The sequence below is a fragment of the Melanerpes formicivorus genome, unplaced genomic scaffold (assembly GCF_026170545.1).
Source record: "Melanerpes formicivorus ecotype bairdi unplaced genomic scaffold, bMelFor1.0.p_v2 SCAF_92, whole genome shotgun sequence".
NCBI classification, from domain to species: Eukaryota; Metazoa; Chordata; class Aves; order Piciformes; family Picidae; genus Melanerpes; species Melanerpes formicivorus.
Window position 1 is genome coordinate 2,540,987 of NW_027142444.1, and position 18,724 is coordinate 2,559,710.

The window sequence follows — 18,724 nt, forward strand, 5'->3', positions numbered from 1 at the left end:
CTTCTTTCTTTCCTTTTTTCTTCTTTTTTCTTTTTTCCTTCTTTCTTTTTTTCTTATTTTATTTTATTTTTTCTTCTTTCATTTTTTCTTTTTTTTTCCTTTACTTTTTTCTTCTTTCCTTTTTTATTTTTCTTCTTTTTTTCCCTTTTTTTCTTCTTTTTTCCTTTTTTTCTTCTTTTTGTTTTTCTTCTTTTCTTTTTTGTCTTCTTTTTATTTTTTTTTCTCCCTTCTCTCTTTTTTTTTTCCTTTTTTTTTTATTCAAATATTTTTTTTTACAGAAAGCCTGCCATCTAGAAATAAGAGGTAGAACTACTCAGAACTATATAAATTTCCTGCTGCAGGAAAAGGAAAAAAACCAAAAAACCCCAAAAAATTATTTCTTGGTTGTTTTTTCTTTTTGTTGCTGTTGTCCTTTTTTTTTTTTTCTGTCTTTTTCTTTACAGTAATTAAAAAAAAAAACAAGAAAGGAGTTAAAAAATTGACCAAAAAACCCCAACAAACCAACCCCCCCCCCCAAAAAACCCAAAAAGCCCCCCCCAAAATTTGTAGGTTAGGCTCCCCATAATTTAAACAAAATAATCTAGGGGAAAAAAAAACAACCCAACACAAAATAATAATAATAATAATAATAATAACACTCTTCAAGGTACCTGACAGATTTAAGTCCATTTAAGTTGTCTCCTTAACAAAAAATAACCCCAAACCCCCCAACCCCCCAACACATTGCATAGGATAAAGGGCTGTCTGGTGGCAGGGCTTTGTCTGCTCTGGGAGCCAAGGGCAACCTTCTCCCTCTTCCTCCCTGCCCCAACTCCAAGCCTGGCCCTGCAGGAGCCAACTTCTGAGCAGCACTTCCCTGCCAGCAGCTTCCACCCAGTCGCCCCCGGAGGTCGGTTTGGCTCTGCTGGATCCCAGAGGGCGACGCCACGAGGCCGGCTCCTGCTGCTGGGGTAAGGGTGGGGGGGGGGGGTGGTGGTGGTGGTGGTGGTGGGTACCTCTCTGGAGCCACAGAGGAGGCCCAAAGGAGTCTTGGTCAGAAGGTGGGGGTGAAGAGGGGCGAGGGGCAGCATGGGGAGCGGGTGGGTGTTTGGCTAATGGCGAAAGAAAGCCCAGGCCAGGTCGGATAGACGAATCACAAAGTGGTTTCTGTTCCCTTGCTCCTCCAGAAGTATCCATGGTCTGCAGGCTCCACTTCTATCCTAATTTGAGGCACAACTTTGACTGGAGTTCGTGGAGGGCTGTGGAGAAAGAGAAAGACCAGGTCAGTGTGGGGACTCCCTCCAGCTCCTACAGCGTGGGGACCACCTCCAGCCCCCAGTGTGGGGTGTGGGGAAATGGATCTTCTGCACCAGGGGAGGTTTGGGCTGGATGTTAGGATGATATTCCTCATAGAACAGAGCAGAGCAGAATAGAATAGAGCAGAATAGAATAGAATAGATCAGACCAGGTTGGAAAAGACCTATAAGATCCTCAAGTCCAACCTCTCACCCAACACCATCTCATGCACTAAACCATGGCACAAGAGTAGGTAGAGTCCTGCTGCATAGCCTGTGTTTGGCACTGGAAGTGTTGGGGTGAAGGTTGCACTGGGTGATGGCCTCAGAGGTCTTTTCCAACCTGGTGATGACTTCAGAGGTCTTTTCCAACCTGGATGATGCTAGGATTCTATATTTGCACCTCTGTGCTACTGCAGGGTCCCAAGAGTGATTGGCCATTGGGATGGGTTGCCCAGGGAGGTGGTGGAGTCACCATCCCTGGAAGTGTTTGCAAAGAGCCTGGATGAGGCACTCAGTGCCATGCTTTGGTTGATGAGATGGTGTTGGGTGAGAGGTTGGACTCCATGATCTCAAAGGTCTCTTCCAACCTGCTTAATTCTGTAATTCATTCTCCAAGTGCACTTTCAGAGTTCTCCTACAAGGGGACAGAACCCTTCAGGGTGCTGTGCAGCAGCTGAGATGCTTTTGAGGGCCCCCTCCCCCCCCATCCCCAGGCAGGGCAGTGCTGGGTGCCTACCTTGGCATGGTGTGTGGCTGAAGGAAAGGAATTGCATCAGCACGACGTATGGCGCTCAAGGAATGTTGGTGATTTTTCTCCTGGTGGGGAGGGAAAGAGAAGTTCAGTTTGTCCCTGCCTGGCAGCACTTGGTGGCTCCTCAAGCCCAGCCTCCAGTTTCTCCAGCACTGTCTCATCTACTTGGCAAAGCACTGGGTTTGGGCTTTTTTTACTGCTGGCTGCCTTGCCAGGTGGACTTCCTAGCTTGGAAGTCACACTGCTCCACTTCTGGCTAGCTCTCTCTCCTCCAAGGTAAAACCCAACAGGGCCAAAGTCTCACTTCCCAGCACTTCACCACCTTTAGGTCTGGCCACTTACCTTGTACCTACCCCACTTCAGCTACCCTGTAGGTACTCCTCCCTGCCACACCCAGCCTCTCTTGGTGAGAAAAGAGGTGGCTTAGAATCACAGGATTGTCAGGGCTGGAAGGGAGCTCAAGGCTCAGCCAGCTCCAACCCCCTGCCATGGGCAGGGACACCTCACACTACAGCAGGCTGCTCACAGCCACATCCAGCCTGGCTGCCAACACCTCCAGGGATGAGGCTTCCACCATGGCCATGGGTCAATGGTTGGACTCCATGATCTGGGAAGTCTTTTCCAGCCTAAACTATTCTATGCCTTAATGGCCATGGTGGTACTGGGTCAAAGGTTGGACTCCATGATCTTAGAAGGCTTTTCCAACCCAGACAATTCTATTCCCTACTGGCCATGGTGGTGTTGGGTCAATGGTTGGACTCCATGATCTGGGAGGTCTTTCCCAACCACAACAGTTCCATCACTCCAGGTCCAACCTGAGTCTCTCTGCAGCCTCCTCTTTGTGTTTTAACGGTACTGGAGCTGGTCGCTCATCCTCACTTTCAAAGGCTTAAGCACAGGGCAAGTGAAAAGGGCTGAAAATCAAGGTGGCAATCATCAATTCTGGGTATTGATTAAGGGAGTGAAAGGAAGCAGAGGAGCACAAAAGCCAATCACCTAAGAAGGGAAATAGGTTAATGGTCGACTGGTGATGATCAATGATGCGCTTAAGGGCTTCTTGTAAGCGCGGGGTTGTGTGGCACCTTGGCACCTAAGGAAACAAACAGCGAGGGGATAGTGGGGTGGGGGTGGGGGTTTGGGGGAACTTGGACCTGCTGCTCAGAGGAAAAAAAGTAATCCAATCAGTGGAACCATCAGTGGGGTTAAAACAAGAGGGGAAAGAGCAGAGGGGGCTCAGGGACCTGGTAGCAGCCGGTTACAAGTGCGTGAGCTGGAGGCACCAGAAGGAACAACATCAGATTGGTAATGAGGAGAGATGAAAAAAACCCCAACCAACTCACAAAAAAAACCCCTAAATCTGTCCTAAATCACAGGCCTGGAGATTAGAAAAACCAAAAGAAGATGGAGAGAAAGAAAAAGCCAAACCCCCAACCCCCCCAAGAGAAAGCAGCTCTCCAAAAGCCACCACTAAGAGAGGTCTCTATGTTGGCAGTGGGAGTGAGAGTCAAGCAGGCATGCAAGAGGTTGGTTCTACTCACTGTCAGCAGGTTTGCTATCACTTAGGAAAGGTTCCTGCTCCATGATGTCCATTGGGATTTTAATACTTGGGACTTTTTCTGAGTAAGGGCAGTCAGACTGTGAAAGAAACGTGCAAAAGGTCTTAGAACATTTTCATGGTCTGCCCCAAATGCAAATCAGCCTTCCAGGGAGGTCTCTGGAGGAAGGAGGAGAAGAAAAGAAGGGAGACTTAAGGAAGCAGCAAGGCAGCTGAGCTGGTTCCCCACTGCACCCCACCTTCACACTTGGGAAGGGAAACAGGTTGAAAAGATGATCTTGGCCTTCCCCTCTCCCCACCTCACCAGCTCCTGTTCCACCACCACCCAGTCCAGCTTGGAGCTGGCTGCAGGGAATACCAATGGAAGCTCATCTGTAGCAGAAAGAGAAGGGGGTTGGCTTCTGAGAAGCTCACCAGGACATCTTAGCCTGCTGTGATTTACCTAAAAGCCAGGTTTTCTTCTCAGTTTTACAAGGGTCAGACAGGCCCTGCAGCTGGGCTGTCTCAACTCCTGTTTGAGTCCAGCCCAGGAGGAGGGGAGAGCTCTGACCCCCCCCAAAACCCCACAGCACTGACTTGGTGGGGATGTAGTTCTGGAAGGGAAAAGGTGAAAGCAATCCAAGCAGGGAGCCCCCAGGGCAGGAAGCTCTGTCAAAGCCAAAGTGCTGCAAGAGAAACCACCTGAGAAGAGTTAAGGCTCAACTTGTAGCAGCAAGGAGGTCAACTCCTGAACCTGAGATTCACCACGAGCTGGAGAAGAGAGGAGAGAGCTCAAAGCCCACCAGAGATACAGGAGCTGTGGCTCAGGAGGTGATGCTGCTGGGTTCAGTATAAACTTGGGGTTTCAAACTTGGGTTCAATACAAACTTGGGTGTTAAACCTGGGTTCAATGCAAACTTGGGGTTTAAACCTGGGTTCAATGCAAACTTGAGGTTTAAACCTGGGTTCAATGCAAACTTGGGTGTTAAACCTGGGTTCAATGCAAACTTGGGTGTTAAACCTGGGTTCAATGCAAACTTGGGTGTTAAACCTGGGTTCAATGCAAACTTGAGGTTTAAACCTGGGTTCAATACAAACTTGGGTTTAAAACTTGGGTTCAATACAAACTTGGGTGTTAAACCTGGGTTCAATGCAAACTTGGGGTTTAAACCTGGGTTCAAGATAAACTTGGGGTTTAAGGCTGGGTTCATACAAACTTGGGTTCAGTATAAACTTGGGTTCAAAACTTGGGTTTAAAGCTGGAGAGGAGAATGCTGAAAGGCACTGGAGGACATTTCTCCTCCTCTTAAGTAGAGCAGAGCCCAGAGCAGGCTCGGGCAGGTGGAGCTGGCCTGGGCAGTGGCACCAGCAGGGCCGGTTCTGCTGGCTCAGGCCACACTGCAAGCCAGGAGGACACTGCAGGAGGGGAGGTGTGCTGGGCAGGTCCCGAGGTCACCAGCAGCAGCCAGCACAAGTCCCATCCCGTGGGGCTTCTCAGAAGAGCCATCAAAGCCCAAAGCACCAGGCAGAAGAGAGGCAGGAGAAAGAGAGCTGCTGCTGAGAACCACTCTCCTCCTAAAAGAAAAGACAACGATGGGGGCAGGAAGGCAGAGGAGGGAAGGCTGAGCAGGGCAGGGTGCTCTAGCAGGGGGCACCCAGGACACCTCAGCAGGTGCCTTGTGCAAAGGGGGACCTGGCTTTTGGCAAGGTGAGCACCACCTACTCTGGGCTGCTGCCAGCTGCAGAGGGGAAGGCAGTGAGGAAAAGAGGTCTGGGTCGGGGTTGGTTTGCTGCAAGAAGAAAACCCCCAACCGACTCCAAAAGAGGCTGGGAAACAGCCAGCCCCAGAGCTGGGGAGGACCTGGGACCATCCCCAGGAGCAGCCAAGAGCAGGGAGCTGCTTACATCATCATTGTCACTGTCCACACTGCCCTTCTTCTTCTTCTTCTTCTTCTCATCCTCTTTCTTCTTCTTGTCCTTCTCTGGAATGACGTCGTCAAGGAAGCTTAAGTCGTGCTGGGAGAAGAGGTAGTCCATGGCTTTCCTGACTGCTACCAGGGCCAGGATCTGCAAGGGCAGAGGGGGAGGACTTCCCTGAGCTTGGACTGGCAGCATTCCTCTGGGTGCTGCTGCCTACATCCCCCAACCTGCCATGGCACCAAACGTCCTTGGCACCAAACCTCCATATCAACCTGCCATGGCACCAAACTTCCATGGCACAAAGCTCCATATCAAACCTCCATGGCACAAAGCTCCATATCAACCTGCCATGGCACCAAACTTCCATGGCACAAAGCTCCATATCAACCTGCCATGGCACCAAACTTCCATGGCACAAAGCTCCATATCAACCTGCCATGGCACCAAACTTCCATGGCACAAAGCTCCATATCAACCTGCCATGGCACCAAACTTCCATAGCACCAAACCTCTATGGCACCAAACCTCCATGGCACCAAAATTCCATGGCACCAAACCTACACAGCAAACTTCCATGGCACCAAACCTACACAGCCAACTTCCAACCTTCCATGGCACCAAACCTCCATATCAACCTGCCATGGCACCAAACTTCCATGGCACAAAGCTCCATATCAAACTTCCATGGCACCAAACCTACACAGCAAACTTCCATGGCACCAAACCTACACAGCCAACTTCCAACCTTCCATGGCACCAAACCTCCATATCAACCTGCCATGGCACCAAACTTCCATGGCACAAAGCTCCATATCAAACTTCCATGGCACCAAACCTACACAGCAAACTTCCATGGCACCAACCTTCCATGGCACCAAACCTCCATATCAACCTGCCATGGCACCAAACTTCCATGGCACAAAGCTCCATATCAGACTTCCATGGCACCAAACTTCCATGGCACAAATCTCCATATCAACCTTCCATGGCACCAAACTTCCATGGCACAAAGCTCCATATCAACCTGCCATGGCACCAAACCTCCATATCAACCTGCCATGGCACCAAACTTCCACGGCACCAAACCTCTATGGCACCAAACTTCCATGGCACCAAACCTACACAGCAAACTTCCATGGCACCAAACTTCCATGGCACCAAACCTACACAGCCAACTTCCATGGTACCAACCTTCCATGGCACCAAACCTCCATATCAACCTTCCCTGGCACCAAACTTCCATGGCACCAAACCTCCATATCAACCTTCCCTGGCACCAAACTTCCATGCCACCAAACCTACACAGCAAACTTCCATGGCACCAACCTTCCATATCAAACTTCCAGGCCACCAAGCTTTCACATCAAACTTTCATGCCACCAGACTTCCACATCATCAACCTTAGATGCCACCAAACTTCCTTGTCACCAAACCTCCACAGCAAACTGCCATGCCACCAAAGCTCCATCTTCTCAGACTTCCATGCCACCACCCTTCCATGCCATCCTCTGATGTGAGACAGAAATCATCAGCATCATTACCTCTCCACCCAAGTTCAAGGAATAAGAAATCTCTTCCTTGCTCTTGCTCAAGTCAATCCTTTCCCCTCCCCTTGGAGCACCTCTCAGAGCTGAGCCTCACCCCAGGCTTTGGCACTTGTGTGTTACTGAAAAGCCAGGGAGACATTCTCTGCATGGACTGGGGAAAAAGCAAGGACCCTGCACCTCCTGTTGGTTCATGCAGCTCAAAGAGAACCCAGGCTGAACCTACCCTTGGCAGCCAGGGAGGCTCAAAGTTAACTACACCTTGCTGGGGAAAAAAATTAACTTGCCAGGCTGCTTTCCCTCCAGAGATTGATGTGAAGGCAGCCAGGGCAAGGCTGAGCCCATGCAGCCCTACAGCAGTGCCACAGAGCCCTGAGCTGCTGGCTGGGCATGGGCAGCTTGGTTTGCCCTATTTCACAGCACATCAAAGCTTGGAAGGGACCTAAGTCCAGTCCAACCCCCCCTGCCAGGGCAGCATCACCCAGGGCAGCCTGCACAGGAATGCAGCCAGGTAGGGTTGGAAAGGCTCCAGAGGAGGAGACTCCACGACCCCCCTGGGCAGCCTGCTCCAGGGCTCTGGCACCCTCACAGCACAGAAGTTTCTCCTCATGTTGAGCTGAAACCTTCTCTGCTCAAGCTTGAACCTGTTGGTCCTTGGCTTATTACCATCAAAAAGAGCTTGGCCCCCTCCCCTTGCCCCCCAGCCCTCAGCTATTGATAGACATTGATCAGATCCCTCTCAGCCTTCTCTTCTTCTAGACTAAACAGCCCCAGGGCTCTCAGTCTCTCCTCACAGGGTTGATGCTCAAGTCCCCAAATCCTCCTCCTGGCTCTCCCTTGGGCTCCCTCCAGCAGGTCTCTGTCTCTCTGGAGCTGGGGAGCCCCAAACTGGAGACAATACTCCAGGTGTGGTCATCTGGGGGAGCCTGGGAGCAGGGGTGGAAGGGGCAGGCTGAGAAAGGGGAGAGGTGAGGGAGAGCATCCCCTACCATGACAGGGAATATGATAGCAGCCACGGTGGACTTGAGGATCCAGAGGAGGGCCAGGCACACCACCTGCAGGAAGGTGAAGAGGTGGACCCTGCGCAGCGGGACGTGGCGCAGGTAGATGAAGTCAGGCTGGTGCTTCAGAGGCATCAGGAGCAGCTTCAGACGGTCCATGAACTGGGGGGGAGACAGACATGGAGCCCCAGGCAGGCAAACAAGAGACAAAGCCCCCCACACACATTGCTCCCCCATGGAAGGAGGTCTGGGCCAGGGCTGGACAACCCTTTCCATGAAGAAATTGATCCTCATGCCCAACCTAAACCTCCCCTGGGGCAGCTTGAGGCCATTTCCTCTTCTCCTCTCTCTTGTTCCTCGGGAGGAGAGCCCAACCCCACCTCACTCCAACCTCCTTCCAGGGAGCTGCAGAGAGCCATGAGCTCTCCCCTCAGCCTCCTCCAGGCTGAACACCCCCAGTTCCCTCAGCTGCTCCTCCCCAGCCCTGTTCTCCAGAGCCTTCCCCAGCCCTGCTGCCCTTCTCTGCTCACTCTCCAGCCCCTCAATGTCCTTCTTGGCATGAGGGTCCCAAAACTGACCCCAGCACTTGGGATGTGGCCTCACCAGTGCCCAGCACAGGGGCCACCCCTGCTGGCCACACCATTGCTGCTCCAGGCCAGGCTGCTGGTGGCCTTCTTGGCCACCTGGGCACCCCCTGGCTCATCTTCAGCTGCTCTCAACCAACTTCCCCAAGTCCTTTTCCTCTGGGCAGTTTCCAGCCACTGTGCCCCAAGCCTGGAGCACTGCCTGGGGCTCCTGTGACCCCTTCTTCCTCCCCACCTCCTCTCCCTCCCCAGGAAGCCCCAGGGAGGGTGGCCACTGTTTACAAACACTGGCTGGCCCCAGATGAAGCCTTTTTCCCCTGCCCCCTCCCCACATAACTTGGATGGAGGAGTCACCAGAGGTGAGGGCAGACATCATGTTAGCAGGGAACAGAACAGCCCCAGCTGAGGGCTGGGGACACCAGGCAGGCAGCTTTGCTGCCAGCAGCCCTGGTGCTGGCCTGGATGGCCCTTGGATTTCACCCAAAACTGAGATTTTCTTCTTCTTTTTGGACTGAAAACCATCCTTGCTCTGAGGGAAAAAAGCTGCCCAGTGCCCCAGCAAACCTGGGCTGGGAAGGAGGGGAAACCCCCTCCAGGAAGAACCAACCCCCTGGGCTGAACAGGACAATCCCCTCCTTGTCCCCTGGGCAAACCTGGGCTTGCTGCCTGCTGCTGAGACCAGACTGAACCCCCCCCCCCCCACACACACACACACCCCCAAGTGAATGCAAGCTGGGGAGGTTTGAAAGGACAGCTGAGGAAGTTCTCATGGTGCTCAGGGCCAGGCAGTCTCTGCCCAGCAGAGCACAACTGAAGAAAGGCCACAATTAAGGGGGGTGCCAGGAGGCCCAATCCCAGCTCCCTGGGGCCAGCCAGAGGCTCTGTGCTGGGAGAAAGGCTTCCTTACATAAGGGCTGCTCAGCCTCCCAGCCAGGGGCCTTGGCTTCCCCTCCCTGGCAAGCAGCAGTGTTCCTGCTCCTCAGCCTGCTGCAGTCAGCCTGCTGCCACCACTCACCTCCCCTTCTTTTCCTTCCCCCCAAGCTGCCCCCAAGCCACCCCAGCAGCAAGCCTGGGGGCTCTGCAAGCATCTGAGCTGGCTGGGGGGGCAAGATGGACCCTGGGGCAACCCAAAGCTCCCCACTGCTTGCAGGAAGCCAGCCTTGGCTGCTGGCCTGCTGAGCAGATCGCTGCCCTTTGGTCTCCATCTGGGGCCAGCCAGCCCGAGGCAGTGTTTGTAAACAGTGGCCACCCTCCCTGGGGCTTCCTGGGGAGGGAGAGGAGGTGGGGAGGAAGAAGGGGTCACAGGAGCCCCAGGCAGTGCTCCAGGCTTGGGGCACAGTGGCTGGAAACTGCCCAGAGGAAAAGGACTTGGGGAAGTTGGTTGAGAGCAGCTGAAGATGAGCCAGGGGGTGCCCAGGTGGCCAAGAAGGCCACCAGCAGCCTGGCCTGGAGCAGCAATGGTGTGGCCAGCAGGGATGGCCCCTGTGCTGGGCACTGGTGAGGCCACATCCTGAGTCCTGGGGTCAGTTATGGAGCCCAAGGACGTTTAGGGGCTGAAGAGTGACCAGAGAAGGGCAAGAGAACTGGGGAAAGGTCTGGAGAATAGGGCTGGGAAGGAGCAGCTGAGGGAACTGGGGGTGTTCAGCCTGGAGGAGGCTGAGGGGAGACCTCATGGCTCTCTGCAGCTCCCTGGAAGGAGGTTGGAGTGAGATGGGGTTGGGCTCTCCTCCCGAGGAACAAGAGAGAGGAGAAGAGGAAATGGCTTCAAGCTGCCCCAGGGGAGGTTTAGGTTGGACATGGGGAACAATTTCTTCATGGAAAGGGTTGTCCAGCCCTGGCCCAGGCTGCTCAGGGCAGTGGTGCAGTCCCCATCCCTGGAGGGGCTCCCAGGCCCTGCGGCTGCGGTGCTGAGGGCCATGGCTCAGCGGTGAGCTGGCAGTGGGTGCCTTGGATGATCTTAGAAGGTCTTTTCCTACCAAAACCATTCTGTGGTTTGAAGGGCAAGGTGGTGGGGGTAGGGTGGGGTAGGGAAGGGACCCTTGTGATGGTTCATGGTTGCCAGGCTTGTGGAGGAGAGCTGGGGGGGACTCACCTGCACCCCGTTGAGGGAAGCGACCCCCATGTAGAGGAAGACGCCGTAGAGCACCGGCATGGGAATGAACTGCAGGAGGAAGAGCAGGAGAAACTCAGTCAGCAAGCTGCCCACACCCCCTGCTAACACCACTCAGGGAGGTGGTCGAGGCCCTGTCCCTGGAGGTGTTTAAGCCCAGGCTGGACGAGGCTCTGGCCAGGCTGATCTAGTGTGGGGTGTCCCTGCCCATGGCAGGGAGAGTGGAACTAGCTGATCCTTGTGGTCCCTTCCAACCCTGACTGATACTATGATACACTCCTGGCCCCTGAGGGACTCAGACTGCTTCTCTGAGTGGCCAAGGTGGGGCCACAAAGCAAGCCAGCCAGCCTTCTGCTGGGCTTTTGAGGGCTGCAAGGGCGCTGGCGCTGCCCCGGCGGTGCCCAGCAGGGCAGGGCCCAAAGAGCCCTGGGCTCCCTCACTTCGCTGGGCCTTGGGCATCTGCTCCAAGAGCCACATGGCAGGAAGCCACCCAGGGCCAGCCAGGCAGCAGGTGAAACAAGAGGTGGGGCAAAGATGTCCCAGTTCAGCTTTTCACCTGGTGAGACTGGGAGCAGAAGGCAGAGAAGCAGAAGAGGAGGCAGCACGATCGCCTCCAGCTCAGCAGGCTGGGCCATGCCCCTGCATCCCTCCTGGGGGATGCCAGTCGTGCCAACCACATCCTGACCTCCCCCCCCCCCCCCCCCTTGCATTCAGCCCAACCCAGAGCCTCTCACAAGGAGAGGACCACCAGTTGCTCTCTGCACTGCCAGGACCTCTCCTTTCCAACCCCAACCTCAGCTGCCTCCAGCGCTCCTCCCCCGCTGGTGCTGCCCTTGGGGACACCTCCCTTCAGGAGAGAAGAAGGTGCTTGGCAGACCAGCACCCATGCTTCCCAGCAGCATCTGTCCCTCCCTCCGCCCTGCAGCACACAGCTCCTCCCCAGCTGCACAAAGCCCCCGGGGGGCTGCCGGCCTTGGGGCGGGGGGCTGCTGCTCGCCCCTGCCAGGAGCTGCGTGCAGCCAGCCTGGCGTGACCGGACCGGCAGGAGTCGGCAGGGACCACCCACGGGAGCCGAATAACAGCCTTTGTGTGGCGGTCGGGAGCGAGAAGGATGGCAAGGGCTCTGTCCCCGACGGCCAGCTCGGTGCAGTGGCAAGAGGCTGCCACGGAACGGCAGCCGCAGCTCAGCCAAGGCTCCACCGCCGGGCTGCTGGAGCAGCCTTTGCCTCCAGCCGGCAAACCCTGCGGCGGTGACTCGGTGTTTGACCACCTTCCCACCACGGTCTTCGGCCTTCCTACCCCTGGAAGCCTGGAGCCCCACTCCATGCCTTTGACCTGGGGCACAGGGGCACCAAAGCTGTGTGCCAGCTGTGACCGAAGCTGCCCTGCCTGCCTTCCTCCCTTCCCTCTCCTGGGAGCTCCTGGGTTCCCAGCTCCTCCTGGGAGCTCCTGGGTTCCCAGCTCCTCCTGCCACTGCATTGCTCTGCTTCCTTGGGCCACACCAGCCCCAGGAATGCTCCAGGCTTGGAGCAGAGTGGCTGAAAAGTTGCATGGCAGCAAAGGACCTGGGGGTGCTGGTTGGCAGTGGCTGAAGATGAGCCAGGGGGTGCCCAGGTGGCCAAGAAGGCCACCAGCAGCCTGGCCTGGAGCAGCAATGGTGTGGCCAGCAGGGGTAGGGAAGTGATCCTGCCCTTGTGCTGGGCACTGGTGAGGCCACATCCCGAGTCCTGGGGTCAGTTTTGGGGCCCTCACACCAAGAAGGACATTGAGGGGCTGGAGAGTGAGCAGAGAAGGGCAGCAGGGCTGGGGAAGGCTCTGGAGAACAGGGCTGGGGAGGAGCAGCTGAGGGAGCTGGGGGTGTTCAGCCTGGAGGAGGCTGAGGGGAGACCTCATGGCTCTCTGCAGCTCCCTGGAAGGAGGTTGGAGTGAGGTGGGGTTGGGCTCTCCTCCCGAGGAACAAGAGAGAGGAGAAGAGGAAATGGCCTCAAGGTTGGACATGAGGAACAATTTCTTCATGGAAAGGGTTGTCCAGCCCTGGCCCAGGCTGCTCAGGGCAGTGGTGCAGTCCCCATCCCTGGAGGGGCTCCCAGGCCCTGCAGCTGTGGTGCTGAGGGCCATGGCTCAGCGGTGAGCTGGCAGTGCTGGGCTAAGGGCTGGCCTGGATGATGTTAAAGGTGCCCAGGAGCCTCGCTGTCGATAGGGAAGTGCCTGTCCTTGTCCTCACTGAGGGGCTGGGGACACTGCAGTGGAGATCTGCCCCCTCAGCGCCAGCCCAGCCCAGCCCCAGCCCCCCAAGCCCCCCCCAGAGCAGGAGGAGATGGCTCTGCGCTGTGCCTGCTCGCTGCGCTCGGCTTTGCCAGCGCCGAAGCCGCCGCCGGCAGGAGCAGGCTGCAGCGCATTAGCAGAGCAGCCCTGTGGGGCAGGGGACCTGGCCACAGCAGAGCAGCTCTGGGGAGCAGCAGAGCTTGCCACCAGAGCTTGTGAAAGGTCCTGAAAGGCTGCCAGGCCCTGGCTGGCACGTGGGCCGGGAGCGTGCCGCCTCGTCCTCAGGCGTCCTCCCCACGCCGGGGGAAGCACGGCCCAGGGACTGGCTGATGAATGAAGCAACACAGGCAGGGGACATAATAGAGCCCAGTGGGGCAGAGGAAGGGAGAGCTGGCAGGGAGAGGTCACAGCAGCCACCAAGCAGGAGGAGAGCCGGCAGGCACCGAGCGAAGGGCACAGGAGTGCCCTGGCGCTGCAGGGCAGGAAGCTGTTGCCCAGGCACAAACATTTCCTAGCTGTGAAAACAGCCTCAGAAATCCAGGGCAGGGGCACAGTGAGTTGGGGAAGCCACCTTCTCCTCCCCTGCAGCTCCCTGCCAGGCTCCCATCTGCTGGAGCACAGCCAGAGAAGGGCAGTGGCTAAAGCTTGAGAGCCTGCTGGTGGGTGGCCACGGAGGAGAGCTGCTGGGGGGGAAAGGAGCAGGGGAAGAGGTGAGGAGGCAGCTGTAAAGCTCTCTGTGTGCATCTCACTGTGGCCTTCCAGGGTCTGAATGGGGCAACAAGAGAGCTGGGCAGGGACTTCTGAGGGTGTCAGGGAGTGACAGGACTGGGGGGATGGAGCAGAACTAGAAGTGGGGAGATCCAGATTGGATGTGAGGAAGAAGTTGTTCCCTATGAGGGTGGTGAGAGCCTGACACAGGCTGCCCAGGGAGGTGGTGGAAGCCTCCTGCCTGGAGGTGTTTGCAGCCAGGCTGGAGGTGGCTGTGAGCAACCTGCTGTGGTGTGAGGTGTCCCTGCCCATGGCAGGGGGCTTGGAGCTGGCTGAGCCTTGAGCTCCCTTCCAGCCCTGACCATTCTATGACCTGAGTGTGCACACACCTCACACACCCCTGGGGCTCTTCACTGGGTGCTGGCTCACTTGGTGCCTCTGGGAGAAGGGGGTTTTGAGGAGGGAGAACCCCCAGAGCTGGAGGCCAGGAGCAGAGCCTGCAAGCTGGTGGAAGTGGTCTGTGTCCCCAGGGGCTTGGCCAGCACCACAATCACATTTCCACTCCTAACCCAGCACAGCCAGGCCAAGCTCAGCAGCATGGCCAGTGTGCTTCTGGAGGCAGCAGCACAATTCAATCTGCTTCCTTCATCTCCTAAATTAGTTTTCCCCTGAGTTTAGCCAAAGCTCTGGGCAGATGTGCTGCTGATCCACCACTTCTTCTAGGCAGGGGGGGATTTTCCAAGCCCTGCAGGTTGCTGGCATGCAGCCATGGAACAGGAAATGTGGACACAGCAGAAGAGCAGGAGAGCAGCTCTCAAGCTTTATCCTTGGGGTCTTGTCCATGAGAGATGGGCACAGCAGGGCAGGAGAGAGAGAAGCTCTCAGGTTTTGTCCTCAATGCCTTGTCCATGAGACATGGGCACAGCAGGACAGGAGGGAGAGAAGCTCTGAAGCTGTGTCCTCAATGCCTTGTCCATGAGACATGGGCACAGCAGGACAGGAGAGAGAGAAGCTCTGAAGCTGTGTCCTCAATGCCTTGTCCATGAGACATGGGCACAGCAGAAGAACAGAAGAGAGAAGCAGCTCTCAAGCCTTACCCACAGCTGCCCATGAACCACAGGCACAGCAGAAGAGTGCAGAGTAAAAGGCAACCTGATGCAACCACGGCAGTGTCACTGCCACCACCTAGCACACCAGGACAAGGCCATTTCTAGCTCCCAAGAGGCTTGCATTGAAGCCTGCAGAACATGGGGGAGGCTGCAGCAAGGAATTCTCATCACCTCCTTTCCCACACTTCAGTGCTGAGCTCCTCTAGCAGCAGCAGCAGCAAACCAGCCTGGCAGCTGCTATGGCCCTGCTTTGGCTTGAGAGCAGAAGGAAGCAGGGAAGGTGATGATGATAGAATAGAATAGAATTAACCAGGTTGGAAGAGACCTCAGAGATCATCTAGTCCAACCTCTCACCCAGCACCATCTCATCAACCAAACCATGGCACCAAGTGCCACATCCAATCCCCTCTTGAACACCTCCAGGGATGGTGACTCCACCACCTCCCTGGGCAGCACATCCCAATGGCCAATCTCTCTTGCTGGGAAGAACTTCCTCCTAACATCCAGCCTGATCCTCCCCTGGCACAGCTTGAGACTGTGTCCTCTTGTTCTGGTGCTGGCTGCCTGGGAGAAGAGACCAACCCCCACCTGGCTACAACCTCCCTTCAGGGAGTTGTAGAGAGCAAGAAGGTCTCCCCTGAGCCTCCTCTTCTGCAGGCTAAGCAACCCCAGCTCCCTCAGCCTCTCCTCCCAGGGCTGTGCTCCAGACCCCTCCCCAGCTTTGTTGCCCTTCTCTGGACACCTTCCAGCAGCTCAACATCTTTCCTAACCTGAGGAGCCCAGAACTGGACACAGGACTCAAGGTGTGGCCTGAGCAGTGCTGAGCACAGGGCAGGATGAGCTCCCTGCTCCTGCTGGCCACACTGTTCCTGATCCAGGCCAGGATGCCCTTGGCCTTCTTGTCCCCCTGGGCACACTGCTGGCTCATGTTCAGCCTACTATCAACCAGCACCCCCAGGTCCCTCTCTGCCTGGCTGCTCTCAGCCACTCTGCCCCCAGCCTGTAGCACTGCCTGGGGTTGTTGTGGCCAATGTGCAGCCCCTGGCACTTGGATGTGTTCAATCTCCTGCCCTTGGTCTCTGCCCATCTGCCCAGCCTGGCAAGGTCCCTCTGCAGAGCTCTGCTACCCTCTAACAGATCAACTCCTGCCCCCAGCTTGCTGTCAGCTGCACATTCACTGCTGATGGACACAATCCCTTCCTCCAGATCATTAATGAAGATATTGAACAGGCTGGGGCCCAGCACTGCTCCCTGGGGCACACCACTGGGGCCTGGCTGCCAGCTGGCTGTGGCACCATTCACCAGCGCTCTCTGGGCTCAGCCTCCAGCCAGTTCCTAGCCCAGCAGCCAGGGGGCTGATGTCCTTACCTTCAGGATGGGAGCCATGAAGACAGAGACACCAGTCAGGATGAACACGATGATCCCAGTGACTCTCTGCTCCCTGAAACAACAGCAGTGGGGGAAGCAAGGGTGGCTTCAGCTGCCCAACCAGCAGCACCAAGCCTGGCAGCTCAGGGTTGGGTTTATTTTGCAGCCAGCAGGTGCCTGGAGGGAGCCTCACACCACCTCTCCTTTCAAGCCCCAGCCCAGCTTGGCTTTGCTGCTCTGGGTTTGCCTTCTGTGGCTCAGCACAGCGAGGAGCAGCCTTCACACCTTCACCACCAGAAGCAGCTTTGGGGTTTTCCCCTCTCAGGGGACACCTCCTGGCTCTCCCCAACTCCCTGAAAGGAGGTTGGAGCAAGGTGGGGGTTGGCTTTATCTCCCCTGTTGGAAGGAGGTGGCCTCGAGCTGCCCCAGGGGAGGGGTGAGGTTGGGTGTGAGGAGCAACTTGTTGCCCCAAAAGGGTTGGCAAGCCCTGGAGCAGGCTGCCCAGGGCAGCAGTGGAGTCTCCATCCCTGGAGGGGTTTCCAAGCTGTGTAGAGGACCCTCTGGGCCATGGTGGTGTTGGGCTGATGGTTGGGCTCAGTGATCTTAGAAGGCTTTTCCAAGGCAAGCAACTCTCTGACTGTAGAAGTGGTGCTGAGGGACAGGGCTCAGAGGTGACCCGAATGGGCTGGATGACCTCAGAGGTCTCTCCCAGCCCCCCCAGTGTGCTGCATGGCAGGGTTCACAGCATGCAAACAGGCCATGGATCACCAGCTCCCCACTTTCAGGTCAGCTGTGCATTCTGAGCCCCCTCCCAGTCCCTCAGCAGCCTGCAGAAATGGTCCCTGGGGCACCCACAGCTGCTCCCTACATCCCCAAACCCTTCTGCCAGGCATCTCCCAGGGCTCTGAGAGCCAGCTCATTCCATTGCTGCTTCATCACCTCAGCAAGTGGCCTGCTGCCCCCCTTCCCCTGCTGAAGGCACTTCACAGCACTTAATTAAGGCAGCCCAAGAGGAATGGCCTGGGGGAGTCCAGGTCATTGCTGCAGGCCTGACAGGTTTTACATGACAAATCCCCCAGTGCCATGGATACAGCAAGCTGCACTTAAATCATCTCCTGCAGCCCTGGGAAACCCTGCTCTGACCTGGCTGAAGCAGCTTCTGCTAGCAGGGGGGCAGGATCTGTCCAAGGAATTACCAAAGACCTGAGCTGCTCAGTCTCATAGATATGAGGAGAGAGAGCAGCAGGAAATACTCCAGGAGAACTCTGTGGTGTCCCATGGCCACCACAGCTTGCTCTGGGAAGCCTTTGGGTGCCTGGAGCTGGACCCCTGGAAAGCTTTTGGGTGTTTGAGGGGTGAACCCTGGAAAGCTTTTGGGTGCCTGGAGGTGAACCCCTGGAAAGCTTTTGGGTGCTTGGAGCTGGACCCCTGGAAAGCTTTTGGGTGCCTGGAGCTGGACCCCTGGAAAGCTTTTGGGTGCCTGGAGGTGACCCCTGGAAAGCTTTTGGGTGCCTGGAGGTGACCCCTGGAAAGCTTTTGGGTGCCTGGAGCTGAACCTCTGGAAAGCTTTTGGGTGCCTGGAGGTGAACCCCTGGAAAGCTTTTGGGTGCCTGGAGCTGGACCCCTGGAAAGCTTTTGGGTGTTTGAGGGGTGAACCCTGGAAAGCTTTTGGGTGCCTGGAGGTGAACCCCTGGAAAGCTTTTGGGTGCTTGGAGCTGGACCCCTGGAAAGCTTTTGGGTGCCTGGAGGTGAACCTCTGGAAAGCTTTTGGGTGCCTGGAGGTGAACCCCTGGAAAGCTTTTGGGTGTCTGGAGCTGGACCCCTGGAAAGCTTTTGGGTGCCTGGAGCTGAACCTCTGGAAAGCTTTTGGGTGCCTGGAGGTGAACCCCTGGAAAGCTTTTGGGTGCCTGGAGCTGGACCCCTGGAAAGCTTTTGGGTGTCTGGAGGTGAACCCCTGGAAAGCTTTTGGGTGTCTGGAGGAGACCTCAGCCTGAGTGCTCAAAGCACCCAGGACTGCTCTAAGCTCTGGTGGGAAGTGGCAGAGGATGGAAGGGACCTCTGGAGATCATCCAGTTCAACCCTGCTGCCAAGGCAGGGCCACCTAGGGAATCACAGGGTGTCAGGGGTTGGAAGGGACCTCCAAAGATCATTGAGTCCAAGCCCCTGACAGAGCAGAAGCAGAGAATCCAGCACAGCTCACACAGGGACACATCCAGATGGGGCTGGGAAGGCTCCAGAGAAGGAGACTCCACAACCTCTCTGGGCAGCCTGCTCCAGGGCTCTGGGACCCTCACAGTGCAGAAGTTCCTCCTCATGCTGAGGTGGAACCTCCTGTGCTGCAGTTTATACCCACTGCCCCTTGTCCTGTCCCAGGGTGCAAGTGAGCAGAGCCTGTCCCCTCCCTCAGCTATTGATAGCCATTGATCAGATCCCTCTCAGCCTTCTCCTCTCCAGACTAAGCACCCCCAGGGCTCTCAGCCTCTCCTCACAGGGCAGTGCTGCAGTCCCTGCAGCATCCTCACAGCCCTCCCTTGAAGGTCACACAAGAAGCCA

At 56.2% G+C, this 18,724-nt stretch overlaps 1 protein-coding gene across 4 annotated transcripts in view; it reads right to left on the reverse strand.

Annotated features, from left to right (window-relative positions):
- Window positions 1-1,150: 1,150 nt before the first annotated feature.
- The window catches only part of LOC137455149 (electrogenic sodium bicarbonate cotransporter 1), a 57,233-nt gene continuing 39,659 nt past the window's right edge, over window positions 1,151-18,724 (reverse strand). For all 4 annotated transcript variants that reach the window (XM_068165716.1, XM_068165715.1, XM_068165717.1 and 1 more), the window contains 7 exons: window positions 16,172-16,244; window positions 10,704-10,772; window positions 8,016-8,189; window positions 5,468-5,629; window positions 3,567-3,663; window positions 2,014-2,093; window positions 1,151-1,238 (listed from right to left, as the gene is read on the reverse strand). In XM_068165716.1, the coding sequence (XP_068021817.1) occupies window positions 2,050-2,093; window positions 3,567-3,663; window positions 5,468-5,629; window positions 8,016-8,189; window positions 10,704-10,772; window positions 16,172-16,244 (619 nt within the window). In that variant the 3' untranslated portion in view covers window positions 1,151-1,238; window positions 2,014-2,049. The remainder of the gene's footprint in view (window positions 1,239-2,013; window positions 2,094-3,566; window positions 3,664-5,467; window positions 5,630-8,015; window positions 8,190-10,703; window positions 10,773-16,171; window positions 16,245-18,724) is intronic.